At 42.1% G+C, this 17,424-nt stretch overlaps 1 protein-coding gene across 4 annotated transcripts in view; it reads right to left on the bottom strand.

The window, feature by feature from the left end:
* LOC138946235 (ubiquitin carboxyl-terminal hydrolase 9X-like) overlaps positions 1-17,424 on the bottom strand; it is a 72,078-nt gene that overhangs the window by 23,899 nt on the left and 30,755 nt on the right. For all 4 annotated transcript variants that reach the window (XM_070317762.1, XM_070317764.1, XM_070317763.1 and 1 more), the window contains exons 23-40: positions 16,570-16,807; positions 15,768-15,905; positions 14,856-14,976; positions 14,254-14,381; positions 13,828-13,890; positions 13,524-13,615; positions 12,583-12,646; positions 11,963-12,136; positions 10,551-10,676; positions 9,462-9,628; positions 8,785-8,896; positions 8,127-8,182; positions 7,868-7,958; positions 4,757-4,903; positions 4,098-4,308; positions 2,495-2,613; positions 1,590-1,691; positions 311-483 (exon numbers count right to left, since the gene is read on the bottom strand). In XM_070317762.1, coding sequence (XP_070173863.1) covers positions 311-483; positions 1,590-1,691; positions 2,495-2,613; positions 4,098-4,308; positions 4,757-4,903; positions 7,868-7,958; positions 8,127-8,182; positions 8,785-8,896; positions 9,462-9,628; positions 10,551-10,676; positions 11,963-12,136; positions 12,583-12,646; positions 13,524-13,615; positions 13,828-13,890; positions 14,254-14,381; positions 14,856-14,976; positions 15,768-15,905; positions 16,570-16,807 — 2,322 coding nt within the window. The remainder of the gene's footprint in view (positions 1-310; positions 484-1,589; positions 1,692-2,494; positions 2,614-4,097; positions 4,309-4,756; positions 4,904-7,867; positions 7,959-8,126; positions 8,183-8,784; positions 8,897-9,461; positions 9,629-10,550; positions 10,677-11,962; positions 12,137-12,582; positions 12,647-13,523; positions 13,616-13,827; positions 13,891-14,253; positions 14,382-14,855; positions 14,977-15,767; positions 15,906-16,569; positions 16,808-17,424) is intronic.

Genomic DNA, 17,424 nt, shown 5'->3' with positions numbered 1-17,424 from the left:
TAGACACATACAAATAGAACAGAAATGCAGTGTTGTTGTCAGGCTTCAGTCTTCGATCATTGACACAGATACTTTTTTGATGCGACATATTGTTCCGACTCATGGGCAGTCAACTGTCCATTAGTTTTGACATGAAAGAGCTCTCCTGACTGAAAAAAGTTCTTGTAGCCAGGACATTCAGACTTACACATATTTTCAGTTCAGGTCCAACTGACCTGTTGACCTGTTGACCTTAGTCTGGGAACCACACAGGAAACAAAACCAACCAACCAACAAGTCCACCAAACAAATGAGCAAGCAAGCCACTGACTTGAAGTGTTTCCAGAATCCCTTGGGCACAAAGTACTGCAGCTTGCTGGCGGCCAGATGGCCGAAGATGACCTGCACCTGTCGCAGCACTCCCAGGTTGTAGTCCTTGCGCTCCTCCTCCCGACTCCCCTTCTCCTCGTCTTTGCGCTCCTCGTCGCCGAGGTCAATGTTGGTCTGCACACAAATCATTTTCATTCATGGTTCTCCTTAACAAGAAGAGCAAACGCTCGATCGAGTCACTTTCGCAGTTCTGAATATTATATGAGGCATCAGATGGACAGGAAGAAATTGCTATTCACAACACAATGAGTCACGTTCACATAAAATTTGAGCCCGGTCACTTTTATAGTTTCCGAGAAAAGCCCAACGTTAAGTTGTGTGTTGCCGAACAGAAAAGGCTAGTTATCTCCCTTGTTTTTCTGATAACGTTCGTAAAAGGCTACAGATGTAAATACTTTGATGTAAAGAATAATCCTACAAAGTTTCAATCACATCCGATGAACTTTGTCAAAGATATAAAATGTCTAATTTTTCCTTTGACGCTGACCTGTGACCTTGAAAAAGGTCAAAGGTCAACGAAACCATCGTTAAAGTGTAGAGGTCATTGGAGGTCACGACTAAACAAAATATGAGCCCGATCGCTTTGATAGTTTCCGAGAAAAGTCCAACGTTAAGGTGGTGTCTACGGGCGGCCGGCCGGACAGACTAACACTGACCGATTACATAGTCACATTTTCTCAAGTGACTCAATAAAAGGATGAAAGTCGCTTGTTCATTCCAATGCTCGTTATTCTTTCAGGTGCCGCATGACTCTCACCTCCTCTATTGCATGCATTTATAGACCTCTTACTTCCCTTCGTTTCTCAGATGTTTCTCCTCCACTGAAAACACATACGGCATTATCCCGATGAAGCCCTGTGTTAGCTTCACGGCTTCACTGAGTGAATATAAAATCTGTCATCTTCTTTCAGTACCAGAGGTCGTGTTCCAAACTCATGACAATACAGTGGGAACCTACCTTGTAAGACCTCAAATTCTCAGAAAATCAGGTCTTAAAAGTTTTAGGAGAGTCTTAAAACGGAGGAAAATTTACTGATGTTATGAAATGTGAAAAGTCAAGGTCTTAACAAGGAGAAAGTCTCAATTTGGGAGATCTTACCAGGGGAGTTCCACTGTACACACCCAGTCTCTCCGCTGCTTCAAACAGACTTGAAACGAGGTAATACATTTGAGGCAGGCATTCTAGATCCACCCTCTGGGCTAATTTGAAAAAGCTCTACCTCGCTCTCAGGCTTGTCGTCGCTCAGGAGTTCCTCCTCGATGTTGTCCGCTGCCCCGTCGACCCCCAGAATTCCTCGCCGCAGAGGCTCTATCATGAACAGCTGAAACCATAAAGCAAGCACGCTGATACTTCATCCTTCCTCACCAAAATACTGTGAGAAATTTCTCTCCTCCTTTCTTCTGAGTGGTAGACGGGTAGGGGTATTCATCATTTTTTTGTAATGGAGCATATATCTACATCTGAACGTCTACAACAAAAAGTTTTTAAAAAATGAGCTCCGATGTGCGTTTTAGGGCAGTGTCCGCTCCATATGACGCTCTTTTCTTAAAAAAAAAAAAAAAAATGTACATAGGAGCTAACCATTCAATCTTTGTCATGATCTATTGCCTCCATGATCAGTGACCTACACGTAGCCGCTAATGTGTGGTCGCAAGCCTGCAACAACTCTGACCGATTTTCTATTTTTTTATTATTTTTTTGCTTAACGCCCAGCCGACCACGAAGGGCCATATCAGGGCGGTGCTGCTTTGACATATAACGTGCGCCACACACAAGACAGAAGTCGCAGCACAGGCTTCATGTCTCACCCAGTCACATTATTCTGACACCGGACCAACCAGTCCTAGCACTAACCCCATAATGCCAGACGCCAGGCGGAGCAGCCACTAGATTGCCAATTTTAAAGTCTTAGGTATGACCCGGCCGGGGTTCGAACCCACGACCTCCCGATCACGGGGCGGACGCCTTACCACTAGGCCAACCGTGTCACTCTGACCGAGTTACTTCCAGAAATTGTTTACTTGTTTATTATATCCTGATCCCAATAGATTTAGAAAAAACCCACTTTTTTTAACATGACAATACCGTATGAAGTCTACATAAGCTATGAAAGTTTAAACTTACCTGCTGCAAGACGGAATTCATGTAGCAAGTGGCACCAGCATTTTTCAATCCCACAAAGCCCCTGTGAGGTCGAGGGCCAACTGGAGGAACGTATTCCCATTCTGACAAGGGCGTTTCATCTGAAAAGCGAAACGATTTTATTTCAGAGGCTGTCATTTTAGTGCCATTCATTTTTATATCTGAGTTGAGTCTTGCACAATGTCTGATGGAAGATCTAAAGTACAGAATGTGTATGAGTTGTGTGTTGTTCCACAATTTTGCTCAATACTTATTTTAAAATCATGAACAACCAAAATTTAATCACCACAACATAGACAAACAAATACAAAATTATTCAATTGTTCCTCTTTTCACTTGCAATCTCTCGTTCAAGATCTACTTATTTTGTTAACCACGACCATTTTGCTATTTCCATTTTCTTCTGCAAGTATTGATATTTCTTTCAAATATATCACCTCAACTCAACAATTAGGATCTATCTTACATACGGGTTGCTAGGGGCATTCCTCTAGAATACACGATGATCGGATATAACTCAAGTTTCAGACCTGTGAACCCCTGTTTGTCACTTGGAATATTCTCAAACAAACTTGGTGTATTTTCAGAAAAATGAGCGTACTCCACACAGCATCGGAACATCCATGATTCAAACAGTTACATGTTTCACACGCGTCCGTCGCACCGTTTATTAAGTTTGCCAATACGTTTTGCAAATACAAAAATAATAAAAAATACTTTTTTGTTATCAAATATTATTTTTATTGGGGTTTCCCGACTGCATTTTGTTCTGAATTTAAAGGAAACAAGAAATTCCTCCGAGGTAGGAAAAACACCCCTGTCCTTACCATTCTCACTGCCACCAACTGAGAAGGTTATTTCCCTTTGACCATTAATATGTCCCTCTATAAGTCCTTGTAGAATCTTAATCCACCAATAACTCCCTAACCGTGTGTTTGACTGGTCCCAATTTTTGTAAGGACCGTCTCAGGAATGTATAGAACCTGTTCACCAAGTTTGGTGACGATCGGTCCGTTCATTCTTGAGATCTATATGCGAACACAAACACACAAACAAACACATCGACCGAATCCTATACACACCCCTATACCGGGGGTGTAATAAACTGCGTTACATATAGAATTTTTTTTTTTTAAATAAAATAAAATTCTCCTTTCAATGTTTATTGACAAACACTAATCACGTGTCAACATTTTGGATCGGCTTTGGGATATTGCGCTTGTGAAGAAAAGTAGTCTAGGAATGTTTCTTGTCGTATTTTCTTTCCACTGACCGTACTGATTGTATTCTAGACAATCAAGCGTACAAAATACGGCGAAATCATATGGGTTTCCAGGTCTGAAGTTTATATTGGTTGTGGAAGAGTTGTTCTTCCTTGTTTCCATAGAAACAATTAGGCAAGCCTACAATGTCACGTGTAGTCTGCCTCAGTGTTTCTATACAACAACAAAAAAGCAAGGAAAAAGAAGGGAAAGCAACCTCCAAAACCAATAAAAATCCGACAGTTACGTTCGGATTTCATCAATTTTCATCAAATGCGTCAATTTCCTCCAACACTCTGTCTTGCTGTAAGAAGTACACTTACTGGTGTAGTACATCTCCATGAGCATGGAGGCGAGAAACTTGAGGTTCTGCACGCAGCCTGTACACAGTGCCACCAGCAGGTCGAAGGCAGCGATGACAGTCAGGGAAGACGAGCACACCGGCACCATCTGTTCTGCAGGGAACTCGCCCTGGGACTTGCGGCACTGCAGGACGATCTTGGACGCTGGAAAGATGAAGTCTTCCACTAGTTCCTGAACAGTAAAACCAAGAGAAACGTTCTAGATTAAATATTCCTCCAATCTATCTCATAAAAACATACAAGTAGGCCTGTCAGTCCAGATACTAACCAAACAAAGCATGGGTCATAATTTTCCAAGTGCCCCTGTGAGCTTTGTCGACACACCGAATCAATCTTAAACTTTTTTTCAGTATGTGACGTTACTTCTACGAAGCTACATCTGGAGTATGCCTAAAGCATGTACAAACCCTTCAAGATAGCATATATCAGTGACCAAGATAGCATATATCAGTGACCAAGATAGCATATATCAGTGACCAAGATAGCATATATCAGTGACCAATTGGCAGGAACAAAAAATGGTCAAAATTGCAATAACATCAAATCAGATCAATGTTCACAAACCCTTTTTCACAAACGAACCAATTTTCACAAAACAGATACAAAAGTAAACCACTGACCCTGATCAGATTGGCTCCTCCGTTTTCAGAGCCGATGTTGAACTTTCTCTCCGAGCTGGTGAAGGCGAGCAGCTCGCGTGTGATGCCAAGGTGACCTTCGAGCAATGCTTCGTCCACCTGTACCTCCCCTGCCTTCAGTGTCTGGTCCTGTCCAAGCAATTTTGTGGGTATTATTCATCAGAAAATACACCAAGGCTACAGTGAAAACCCCCCTTTTAAGACCCTTCAATTTCAGACTCCCCACCCTTTCAGGACCTAGATTTGTCAGATTTCCTGTTGATAGCCTCTGTAAGTTCCCCTCCATTTACAGACTCCCCACCCTTTCAGGACCTAGATTTGTCAGATTTCCTGTTGATAGCCTCTGTAAGTTCACCTCCATTTACAGACTCCCCACCCTTTCAGGACCTAGATTTGTCAGATTTCCTGTTGATAGCCTCTGTAAGTTCACCTCCATTTACAGACTCCCCACCCTTTCAGGACCTAGATTTGTCAGATTTCCTGTTGATAGCCTCTGTAAGTTCACCTCCATTTACAGACTCCCCACCCTTTCAGGACCTAGATTTGTCAGATTTCCTGTTGATAGCCTCTGTAAGTTCACCTCCATTTACAGACTCCCCACCCTTTCAGGACCTAGATTTGTCAGATTTCCTGTTGATAGCCTCTGTAAGTTCACCTCCAGTTACAGACTCCCCACCCTTTCAGGACCTAGATTTGTCAGATTTCCAGTTGATAGCCTCTGTAAGTTCCGCTCCATTTACAGACTCCCCACCCTTTCAGGACCTAGATTTGTCAGATTTCCTGTTGATAGCTTCGGTAAGTTCCCCTCCATTTACAGACTCCCCACCCTTTCAGGACCTAGATTTGTCAGATTTCCTGTTGATAGCCTCTGTAAGTTCCCCTCCATTTACAGACTCCCCACCCTTTCAGGACCTAGATTTGTCACATTTCCTGTTAATAGCCTCTGTAAGTTCCCCTCCATTTACAGACTCCCCACCCTTTCAGGACCTAGATTTGTCACATTTCCTGTTGATAGCCTCTGTAAGTTCCCCTCCATTTACAGACTCCCCACCCTTTCAGGACCTAGATTTGTCAGATTTCCTGTTGATAGCCTCTGTAAGTTCACCTCCAGTTACAGACTCCCCACCCTTTCAGGACCTAGATTTGTCAGATTTCCAGTTGATAGCCTCTGTAAGTTCCGCTCCATTTACAGACTCCCCACCCTTTCAGGACCTAGATTTGTCAGATTTCCTGTTGATAGCTTCGGTAAGTTCCCCTCCATTTACAGACTCCCCACCCTTTCAGGACCTAGATTTGTCAGATTTCCTGTTGATAGCCTCTGTAAGTTCCCCTCCATTTACAGACTCCCCACCCTTTCAGGACCTAGATTTGTCAGATTTCCTGTTAATAGCCTCTGTAAGTTCCCCTCCATTTACAGACTCCCCACCCTTTCAGGACCTAGATTTGTCAGATTTCCTGTTGATAGCCTCTGTAAGTTCCCCTCCATTTACAGACTTCCCACCCTTTCTGGACCTAGATTTGTCAGATTTCCTGTTGATAGCCTCTGTAAGTTCACCTCCATTTACAGACTCCCCACCCTTTCAGGACCTAGATTTGTCAGATTTCCTGTTGATAGCCTCTGTAAGTTCACCTCCATTTACAGACTCCCCACCCTTTCAGGACCTAGATTTGTCAGATTTTCTGTTGATAGCCTCGGTAAGTTCCCCTCCATTTACAGACTCCCCACCCTTTCAGGACCTAGATTTGTCAGATTTCCTGTTGATAGCCTCTGTAAGTTCCCCTCCATTTACAGACTCCCCACCCTTTCAGGACCTAGATTTGTCACATTTCCTGTTAATAGCCTCTGTAAGTTCCCATCCATTTACAGACTCCCCACCCTTTCAGGACCTAGATTTGTCACATTTCCTGTTGATAGCCTCTGTAAGTTCCCCTCCATTTACAGACTCCCCACCCTTGCAGGACCTAGATTTGTCACATTTCCTGTTGATAGCCTCTGTAAGTTCACCTCCATTTACAGACTCCCCACCCTTTCAGGACCTAGATTTGTCACATTTCCTGTTGATAGCCTCTGTAAGTTCACCTCCATTTACAGACTCCCCACCCTTTCAGGACCTAGATTTGTCAGATTTCCTGTTGATAGCCTCTGTAAGTTCACCTCCAGTTACAGACTCCCCACCCTTTCAGGACCTAGATTTGTCAGATTTCCTGTTGATAGCCTCTGTAAGTTCACCTCCATTTACAGACTCCCCACCCTTTCAGGACCTAGATTTGTCAGATTTCCTGTTGATAGCCTCTGTAAGTTCACCTCCATTTACAGACTCCCCACCCTTTCAGGACCTAGGTTTGTCAGATTTCCTGTTGATAGCCTCTGTAAGTTCACCTCCATTTACAGACTCCCCACCCTTTCAGGACCTAGATTTGTCAGATTTCCTGTTGATAGCCTCTGTAAGTTCACCTCCATTTACAGACTCCCCACCCTTTCAGGACCTAGATTTGTCAGATTTCCTGTTGATAGCCTCTGTAAGTTCACCTCCATTTACAGACTCCCCACCCTTTCAGGACCTAGATTTGTCAGATTTCCTGTTGATAGCCTCTGTAAGTTCCCCTCCATTTACACTCTCTCCCTTTAAGACCTGTTTTTCCTCAATGTTGTCAAGGCTTATGAGGGTTCAACTCTACTTTAATGGTGGGGTACAAAAGGGTGAAACATGTAAAAGGACCACTCATAACAAATTCCAGTGTGTAAAGGAGGTGAACCCACGAAAGCACAGCAATATTTCCTCAGTGGTAAACGTTTTTGAACATCATACACATTTTGACTACATGTCCATTCCCTCCCCATCCCGGCGGTGTCTTGCGATAATAAAATAGCTCCAGAAGTATCTAGATTGGGTTCTAAAAAGCAAGAAACTTGGGACACCATTTCGCAGGGAGTTGTTGGGGTTGGGGTTGGGGTGTGGGAATTCATCTTCACCATTTTTTTTTAAACTTTCTCCATCACATAATAGCTTCATGCAGACAAGCTCACAGACTGAAGAACAAAATGAACACACAAAACATCTAGATGAATTACTAACAAGCAGACTATCTTACCCGCACTTTCTTCAACCACTGTATCTCATTGTTGAGCAAAGTTTCTGACGTAGGCAATGGCGCTTCGCTGCCTGCCGCGTAACTCAGTAACCTGTAACACAATGCAACACTGATCAGTACAGTCTTACATTACGCAGTGTAAACTTCACACACAAACATCTTCTTCTACAACACTACAAAATGCTCCCGTTTAAATTCAACAGACACAGCCGACGACCACCACCGACTACAAAACCTAGGACAAAGTTCAAAGACTCACCGGCAGAGGAGACTGAAGTAATCATGTGACTGTTTCGCATACTCTTTTGCTGTGGACTGCAGGACAAAATCAAGAAAAGTATGTTAATAACTATTGAAACAACCCTGGACATTCTTCATGGGGTGGGGATGTAGCTCAGTTGGTAGCGCGCTGGATTTGTATTCAGTTGGCCGCTGTCAGCGTGAGTTCGATTCCAGGTTCGGCGGAAATTTATTTCACAGAGTCAACTTTGTGTGCAGACTCTCTGTGGTGTCCGAACCTCCCCCCGTGTACACTACATTGGGTGTGCACATTAAAGATCCCACGATTGACAAAAGGGTCTTTCCTGGCAAAATTGCTTAGGCACAGTTAGTAATTGTCTACCTATACCCGTGTGACTTGGAATAATAGGCCGTGAAAGGTAAATATGCGCCGAAATGGCTGCAATCTACTGGCCGTATAAAATTTCATCTCACACGGCATCACTGCAGAGCGCCTAGAACTGTACCCACGGAATATGCGCGATATAAGACTCATTGATTGATTGATTGATACTTAAGTCAAAAGCACTCTATTCAAAATGAGACTAACTACTGTGCAGTTGCGACTCCTCAACTCACTCACCCACCCCCCCACCCACCCCCCAAAAAAGAAGAAAAAAATAGAAAGAAATGTTCACCTGTAGAACAGTGAAGAGCAGAGTTATGATGAAAATGAGCGGCACGTTGTTGTTGAGACATTTCGTTGCCATCAGGAAAAACTGGTCTGATGCACACATCCGTATTGAGCGACTGCCACACAAAGCATCAAAATATCAACATTTTGGAAAACAGATTTTTCACTTCTAAATCCAATTTCCTGTGACTCTCACACCTGACAGAAATAATTTGGACCAACTCATGAACTGTTTTCTTCCTTCAATTTTTCTTTCAAGATATCAAGTTTAGAAATAACTCTATAAAGGTTTTCATGGGCTTGGTTCAGATTTTTCCTTCGGCACCCAACTGCCAGAATGATCACCAATTGGCAGAATGATCACCAACTGCCAGAATGATCATGAATTGGCAGAATTCCACCTTCAGACACAGCCACATGCATACCCCAAGATTGGACAGAATAGACCCTGTCGTTATTAAAAGTTCTCGCAAACTTTGAAACATAGCAAAGAATGTGGTACAGCTATCTCGCAAGAGCTGCAATACAAAGTTCTCGCGACTTCCTAAGCATAACAAAGAGCGTGTCTCAAGAATATCTTGCGAGAGCTGCTCAGAAATTTGAAAAGGTCTATTCCCCCCCCCCCCCCCCCCCCCAAAAAAAAATACTACCTGAAGAAATGGAAAAAGTGCCCCCACTCACTTGGTCTTACAGATGAGTAGCAGATCAATGACGAAGGCTTGCCATGCTTTGTCCTTGTGAAGGGCGTCGATGCCTGCTGGGAAGAGGGCCAGGCAAACTGTCAACGTCTCCAGGGCTTCCCTCGCCACTGCTATATCCTCAGTGTCTGTGTGGATTGCTTCCTTAGGCTGAACAAAAACCGCAAACTGATGTTAGTTCTTCTTGGTTCACACTGATGTCAGTAAACACTTTATGTTTATACGCTAAAACATTAAATAGAGCCAACATGCCGCGATGCTAACACAACAGTGAACTAATGTCCGTTACGCAAATATCATAGTTTACTAGCAGCTAAGGATAAATGTCCAAGTTCAACTTCGATGATTACGCAAAACCGTCGTAGTGATTACCAGCAAAGGGGAAGTACGTGTCACAAAATCTCAGACTAAATTCAGCATTATGAACCAGTTCAAGTCCAACGGTTATACCAGTCACCATGAGAAAAAGGTTTCTTTATTTGGTGTTTAACGTCGTTTTCAACCACGAAGGTTATATAGCGACGGGAAAAGGGGGGAGATGGGATAGAGCAACTTGTTTCTTGTTCACAAAAGCACTAATCAAAAATTTGCTCCAGGGGCTTGCAATGTAGTACAATATATGACCTTACTGGGAGAATGCAAGTTTCCAGTACAAAGGACTTAACATTTCTTACATACTGCTTGACTAAAATCTTTACAAAAATTGACTATATTCTATACAAGAAACACTTAACAAGGGTAAAAGGAGAAACAGAATCCGTTAGTCGCCTCTTACGACATGCTGGGGAGCATCGGGTAAATTCTTCCCCCTAACCCGCGGGGGGAAGAGAGAAAAAGGTTAGTTTCACATAAGTTCCCCATTACTAAGAGGCTAAGCATTATAAAACAACATACTACACAAGGTAGCACCATAGCAAACGTTTCTTAGACTATAAACATCAGGCGATGAAAGAGAAGTGTAACAGTAACGGATCAACTGACTCACAGCTAATAAAATACAGACATTCACATGTATACACACATGTAACCACAACAAATACAAAGCATATTCTCTCTGTGGAGAATGCCTGACCTTTTCGTGTGCCTTGTGGATGTCCTCTATGGAGGCGTGCACCAGATGCAGGGAACAACTGCTGGCCGCCCACGCTATCTTCTGTATCGCTTTCACAGTGTTCAGGTCCGGCATCACGTACGTCGCCTGCAAACAACAAAGTTCCGATTTTTTCTAATCAAGCAATGGTCAAAAGCAATATTATTTCCGTGATTTTAATTTCAAGCATGTGCACTGTCAACAGTTTTTACCATCTAAATTATGTCCTCTCAAATACTTTTTATCTTTTTTTATGTATGCATATTAAAGGCACAGTAAGCCTCCCGTAAACCATCACAGAGCTCCCCGAGCGTCTAAATACAGTACAAGCATACTTCCATTTGAACGCTCACCGAACGGGAACATCCTGGCTGCTTTCTGTCGAGCGTGAGACATTTTCCAAGAATTTATTTTCGTAGACTTGTTCCGTTAACAACAACGGCGCCTCGTTTTTGCGCTAGACAGGCTTTTAAAATCTAAATAATAAATTGACAGCTTGTTACACAAACATTCTTTAATCATAAAAGAATTCGTTTTTCATCAAGACAAGATCAGAACAATTCGAAGTTGTGAAAGTTTAAAAAAAGAAAAGCCCGGAAGCAGGGTCACGCAAGGGTCGTAGCAGACGACGGCCGGTTTATCAGTGCAAATCGCCGTTCCTCTCAACAGTCAAAAGCCAACGCTAGAGTTCTTGTGAACCACAGCCGTTGTTTCGTGCATAAAAAAACGTGCTATTGTAGATAAGCTCACGTCGAGTCGCATTCAAATGACTAACTATGACGACTGCATTGTGAAAAGGGAAAACTGGATCACACGGGTTCACGATGGCTCAGGGGTAAGATAAACCACGCAAAAATAAATTCTTTGAAAATTGTTCGCTCTTTACGGAGGGCACCTAGGATGTTCTCAATTGGTGAGTGTTTAAATGAAAGGGTGTTTGTACTGTGTGTAAAAGCCTGACCGTATCTGTGATGGTTTACGGGAGGCTTACTCTGCCTTTAACTTGAAGCACTAGCTGTCAAAATTCTTCGCCATCTCAGCAGTTTTATCATTAAAGCATTCTTTTTTCATCTATCTTAACAACATGTAAGTGGTCAAAAGTCTTCACAATCTGAGTTACTTAATTTGGATCATATGTTTGTGTTCATCTCTGACTTTTTGCATGTTTTTGCATCTGATGTATCTGTCTGCCATTTGCTTACTTATTTTTGATTCAAAATGTGTTTGAAGACACCACCATAAGCTGTCGGCTTTTCTTAATTTCATATCCATAAATGTATGTAAATTTCATGTCTAAGTAAATGGAAATAAAGCATTGATTAACCCAATCTGAGCGAAGATCTCACCCAGACACTGAGTACTAAAACAACCTCCTTGCAGCAAGATTCCCTCACCTGTTCGCCCATGTGCTGACCCAGCCTGGACGCCACACCGCGCAGCGTGAACTCAGACTCCGGCGTGGGGATGAAGTGCAGGGCCTGCTGCAGTGCTGCCGCCTGGTGGTGCTCCTGGGCCGTCACCTGGGGACTCTGGGACTCGGCGTTGCAAGCGTCCACCACCACCTGGACCTGAGGACAGGCGCACTGATATCACAACACTTTATTTCATTTTCAAATCTTTCTCATCACTGAGAAATTCGGGTCGCTTCCTCCCAGTGGAAAGCTAGTAGCAACAGAGTCGCGCTACTCTTACCTTTTCAAAACCAATAAAAAGAAAAAAAAGTTATTCATCTCTTGCAAGAAATATTAATGAAGCTAATGCATATTTTTTTTTAGAAGTCAGCTCATCAGAAGGTGGCAAATATTTTGGGCAAATGCTGCTACCATGTGCTGAAGCATGCACCAAAATACATTTTGAGACAGACGACAAAAACACAAAAGAGAGAGAGAGAGAGAGAGAGAGAGAGAGAGAGAGAGAGAGAGAGAGAGAGAGAGAGAGAGAGAGAGAGAGAGAGAGAGAGAGAGAGAGAGAGAGAGAGAGAGAGAGAGATATGAAACCAAGAAGAGCCACTCACTTTGGCATGGGCCACTGTAGTCAGCATCAGCTTACAGACCTTCAATACTGTGAGATACGCCGTCCTGAATAGAACAAGTACAATCAAATATAGCAGACTAGCCCAAGACACACAAAAGATAACCTCTTTGTACTGATATCAATCTCTGGGGAGTGGATCCTTCAAAGTTCTTACCTGTAGCTCTGGTATCATTTCTATCTTCAAATACAACTAATTTTCAAAATACAATAACAATTTAAAACAAGAAGAGCAAACGCTCGATCGAGTCACTTTCGCAGTTCTGAATATTATATGAGGCATCAGATGGACAAAAAGCTACAGATGTAAATAATTTGATGTAAAGAATAATCCTATAAAGTTTGAATCAAATCCGATGAATAGTTTCAGAGATATGATATTTCAACTAACAGACTAACACTGACCGATTACATAGAGTCACTTTTTCTCAAGTGACTCAAAAAAAAAATTTAAAAAAAAATTAAAAAAAATTAAAAAATAAAAATTAAAAAAAAATTTTAAAAAAAAAAGGTCAAAGGTCAACAAAACCATCGTTAAAGTGTAGAGGTCATTGGAGGTCACGACTAAACAAAATATGAGCCCGATCGCTTTGATAGTTTCCGAGAAAAGTCCAACGTTAAGGTGGTGTCTACGGACGGCCGGCCGGCCGGACAGACTAACACTGACCGATTACATAGAGTCACTTTTTCTCAAGTGACTCAAAAAGCAAATGTAACGTTTTGTTTTGTCAATAATTCAACGCTCCAATAAGCTACCATTTTTTTTTTATTCTGAATTTTGGAACGTTAGCAGTATCATTTTTTTTATTTCTCTCTTCGCGAACAGCACATTTTTAACACATCAAATACGTCTATCTCCCTTTATGCAACACATTCCATACAAGATACCGTCAAAGTGGACCAATTTCCTAAAACAAAATTTACCTTCTGGTGGGCAGATCAGCATTGGGCAGGAAGTTGTTCTTGGTCAACATGTTCAGAGCCAGCTGAACACCACCACTACGCACAAAGTTGTACTGCAAAACAACATGGCAATTTTCAATCAATCTCTACAGCTCAGCGTTTGAGGAAGTACAATGAACCTTCAAGTACAAATCAGCTACTGAGCAACAAAAGCTTTCCGTAACCAGGTTCTCGTGAGATGTAACTATACAGTTTACGTTTATTTGCTTCCAGAATTCATCAATAATAGCACACAGTCCACTGGCCTAAACAGTTTCGTTCTTACCTGGAATTCAAAAGCTTCGTCTGACAAGGGCTCCAAAGCAGGCATGAGCATACAGTAGCACACCTGGAAATATAATATCAGAAATTACAAAAACCATGGATAATATTTCAGGTTCACCCAAACAAAAATCATGACTCAGCAATATCCAGATTTAGCCCTGTGTGAGCTGTGTGAATGAACCTTACGCATGACAGTATGACACGATTTCCACGGGGCTATGTAAATTTCTTATTTTTAACCAACAGCCACTGGTACTACACAGGGTCAGATAGAATGCACACTCACATAAACATACACTCTATCTCTCACTATCTCACAAACAAGAATTTGTCATTTTGTTCAGTTTTTCTGTGGAAATTGAAGCTTCCCTTCAACAGAGACGGAATGAAGGATGCTGAATACTGAACACAGTTTATCAAGACTCACCTCAACGTTGTAAAGCACCTGGGTGGGGGAGTTGTTGAAAAACATGGCCTCCAGACCAGGACAGTTGGTGCCCTCACCCCGATTCTCGGCCGTACACACAGAGCTCAACTTCTGTGTTGTGTGCTTGTCTGAAACACCACAAACCCACCTCCATGAACATTTCATTTTTTTGTAGAGTCAAACATGTATTGCCACATACCTGGATGTATAATATCATCAGGGATGATACCAGGAATTATTTTCTTTTGCAAATTTGCTGAAATGGCCATACAAGTTTTAGCAATTTTCCACAGTTCTTGGTGTGACCCTGAAAAAGTTCAGCAATTCAGCTCAAATGACGGGCGAGTTTTGGCTGATTTCAAGTAAGGTGTTTCACAGACTGCCCACGCCAAACGACATTCCTTTTGTTCTCAAATGCTACAGCTGAATTTGATGTTTGAAAGACAACGACCTATAAATAATTCGAGAAGATTTCGCAGATTTCCTGCAAACAAAAGCTAGTTCTGATCTTGATACTTGTTGGACTTGTTTAAAAAGTTGGACTTTTTACTTTTTAACATTTTACGCGTCGTCAAAAATGTAAGGTCAGAAGACCACCACACCTGCAGGCATGAGTTTGAGAACGGCTCGAGCACCGTCTCTCAACCTCGGAATCTGAAGCTGACATCCCAGGTCCGACATCTGGAACAGGAAGGCTGTGTACCGGGCATTCTGGGCCATGATCTGCAAAAGGAAATGCACGTCTTCAAATCTCCCCACATTAAAAAGCAAACAGACACAGGCTCAAACATTATTTCTGTGTATTTCCTGAAATCAACACACGTTTGCGCAAATAAGAACAGAAAGCATTTATACACAGACTCTAACACTATAAATGATAGGACAATTTCCTTTCCCTTTGCGTCAAATCTCTCAGCGGAAGAACTCTTGCTTCTTGAATCTTAATTGAAGCTTCCCGGGACAAAGCAACCTACAGAAGTAACCACTGACTTAGAGAAGTAACCTGCAGAAGTAACCACTCATGTCCACTTCTATGTAAAGTAACCACTCATGTCCACTTCTATGTAAAGTAACCACTCATGTCCACTTCTATGTAAAGTAACCACTAATGTCCACTTCTATGTAAAGTAACCACTAATGTCCAACTCTGTGTAAAGAAAACTACAGAGTTTCAGAAATACTGCTCAATCAGATGACAACTTGCCAAACAATTTCCTGCATCCTGGTTACACGCCTGGAGCAGAGGTGCACCTTTACACGGACGCTTATCAATACACAATATTCTAGGTTTTCCAGTGTTCCTTTTCCAGTTCATACACACACCAACATTCCTCAAGACTTCTTGTGTTTCTCCCCCACAAGATCTTTTGAACATAATAACAATAACAATAACAGCACTTTATTGTCCATTAAGATATTACATAAAAATGAAAAATGTTCTTGCCTGCCTGTAAACATTATGTTTGAGAGAGTACTAAAACCCTGAGCTTTGTGCAGTAAAAGAGAAAACGTACCACTCCAGGCAGGCAGCTCTCAGCCTCAATGTTGGGGCCCTCAAAGTGGTTGTGTGGAGAGCCCACAGAGCTGTCGGAGCTGCTGTCAGGACTGCTGGGCATGTTGCTACCACCAGGGACCAGCTTGGCACTCAGCGTCTGCACACAAATAAACCGATCACAGTGATACTGAACAAAATTGTATGCCATCAGAAGTGTCGTTACCAGCTTCAGAAGGACCTGGATGAGGTCCAAATGTCCTGGCTCTGTTTGCTTAGCAGGAAAAATGATTGTCAGAAAACTTCCTACATATCACAACTATCAGATGGTCGACTGGACAGGGGTCAGATAAAACAAAAGTATGCATAAAAAAGTATAAAAAAACGACCAAAGATCAAGGCAAGGGAACAACACTGTAATCTGTGTAAAGTTAACTAAAGCACAGCTGACTTCAGACTGAAATTGAGAGTGTAGGATTTAAAAACCATGCAGGTCATACACGTAAAATTCCACTCGTGCAAAAAAACCACGAGTGTACGTAGGAGTTTCAGCCCACGAACGCAGAAGAAGAAGAAGAAAAACCATGCAGAACTACTAAAAATCAGTTCCTATTAACCAGGACGGCTGAATACAATCTCTCTCAAAGGTTTAACTTTACACAGAATTTTGTGTACAAATTCAATTGATCAAAGCTGCATTGTACTTTGTGACACTACATCTTTAATGTCCTAAAATATGAACATTGCTGTACACATCGTCCAACACAAACATTGAAATCATTTAAATGAGCGAGAAATAAAGACGACAAAGTGACGACAGTTACCATTTTGTCCCGCAGTGGAATCATTGAAATGAGCTTCTTGTCATCGTTGGGGTCAAGCTGCTCGTTGTTGGCGTACAGGTCGACCTTGAAGTTGGAGTTGGCCTTGACCCTCTGTAGAATGTGCCGCCTGACGGCTCCCACAGTTTCATTTTGATGTGACCAAATCTCAAAGTCCTCCACCTGACGACCCTGACTCTGATATCTGACCTTCAGAGTCACCAGGCGACCTCGAAACGCTCTGTCAAGATTAGAGGACCATAAGTCAAGCTTACATTTAAAAAAAGGCTGAAAACACAAACTATTACATTACCATTTATATACATTGTACTTCTAGAAAACTGTAAACACCACTATAAGCATTATGCTTGTTGTTGTTTACTCAATATGCGTTTTTTTGTAAATAATGCACAAACGTTGAATAAAACAGTTTAAACCAAACTATTACATAAAATAATTATGTATTATTGATAAACCAACATTTTAATGCTAAACAGTCATACCCACACAAATCAGTTTTCACAGAGACAAGCAGGCAGGCAGGGAGGGAGATAGACCAACATAAATTCAACCCATGCATTTAGCACAATCGAAACAAATTAACCAAGACACCCAAACACATGCATGCTCTCACAGATACAGACAAATAGACAGACAGGAGGACAGACAGACAGACAGATAACAAGAAGAGTAAACGCTCGATCGAGTCACTTTCGCAGTTCTGAATATTATATGAGGCATCAGATGGACAGGAAGAAATTGCTATTCACAACACAATGAGTCACGTTCACATAAAATTTGAGCCCGGTCACTTTTATAGTTTCCGAGAAAAGCCCAACGTTAAGTTGTGTGTTGCCG

Source organism: Littorina saxatilis, linkage group LG13, assembly GCF_037325665.1.
Source record: "Littorina saxatilis isolate snail1 linkage group LG13, US_GU_Lsax_2.0, whole genome shotgun sequence".
Lineage (NCBI taxonomy): Eukaryota > Metazoa > Mollusca > Gastropoda > Littorinimorpha > Littorinidae > Littorina > Littorina saxatilis.
Note: the sequence above shows the minus strand (reverse complement) of the source record. Positions and strands in the feature narration are given on the sequence as shown.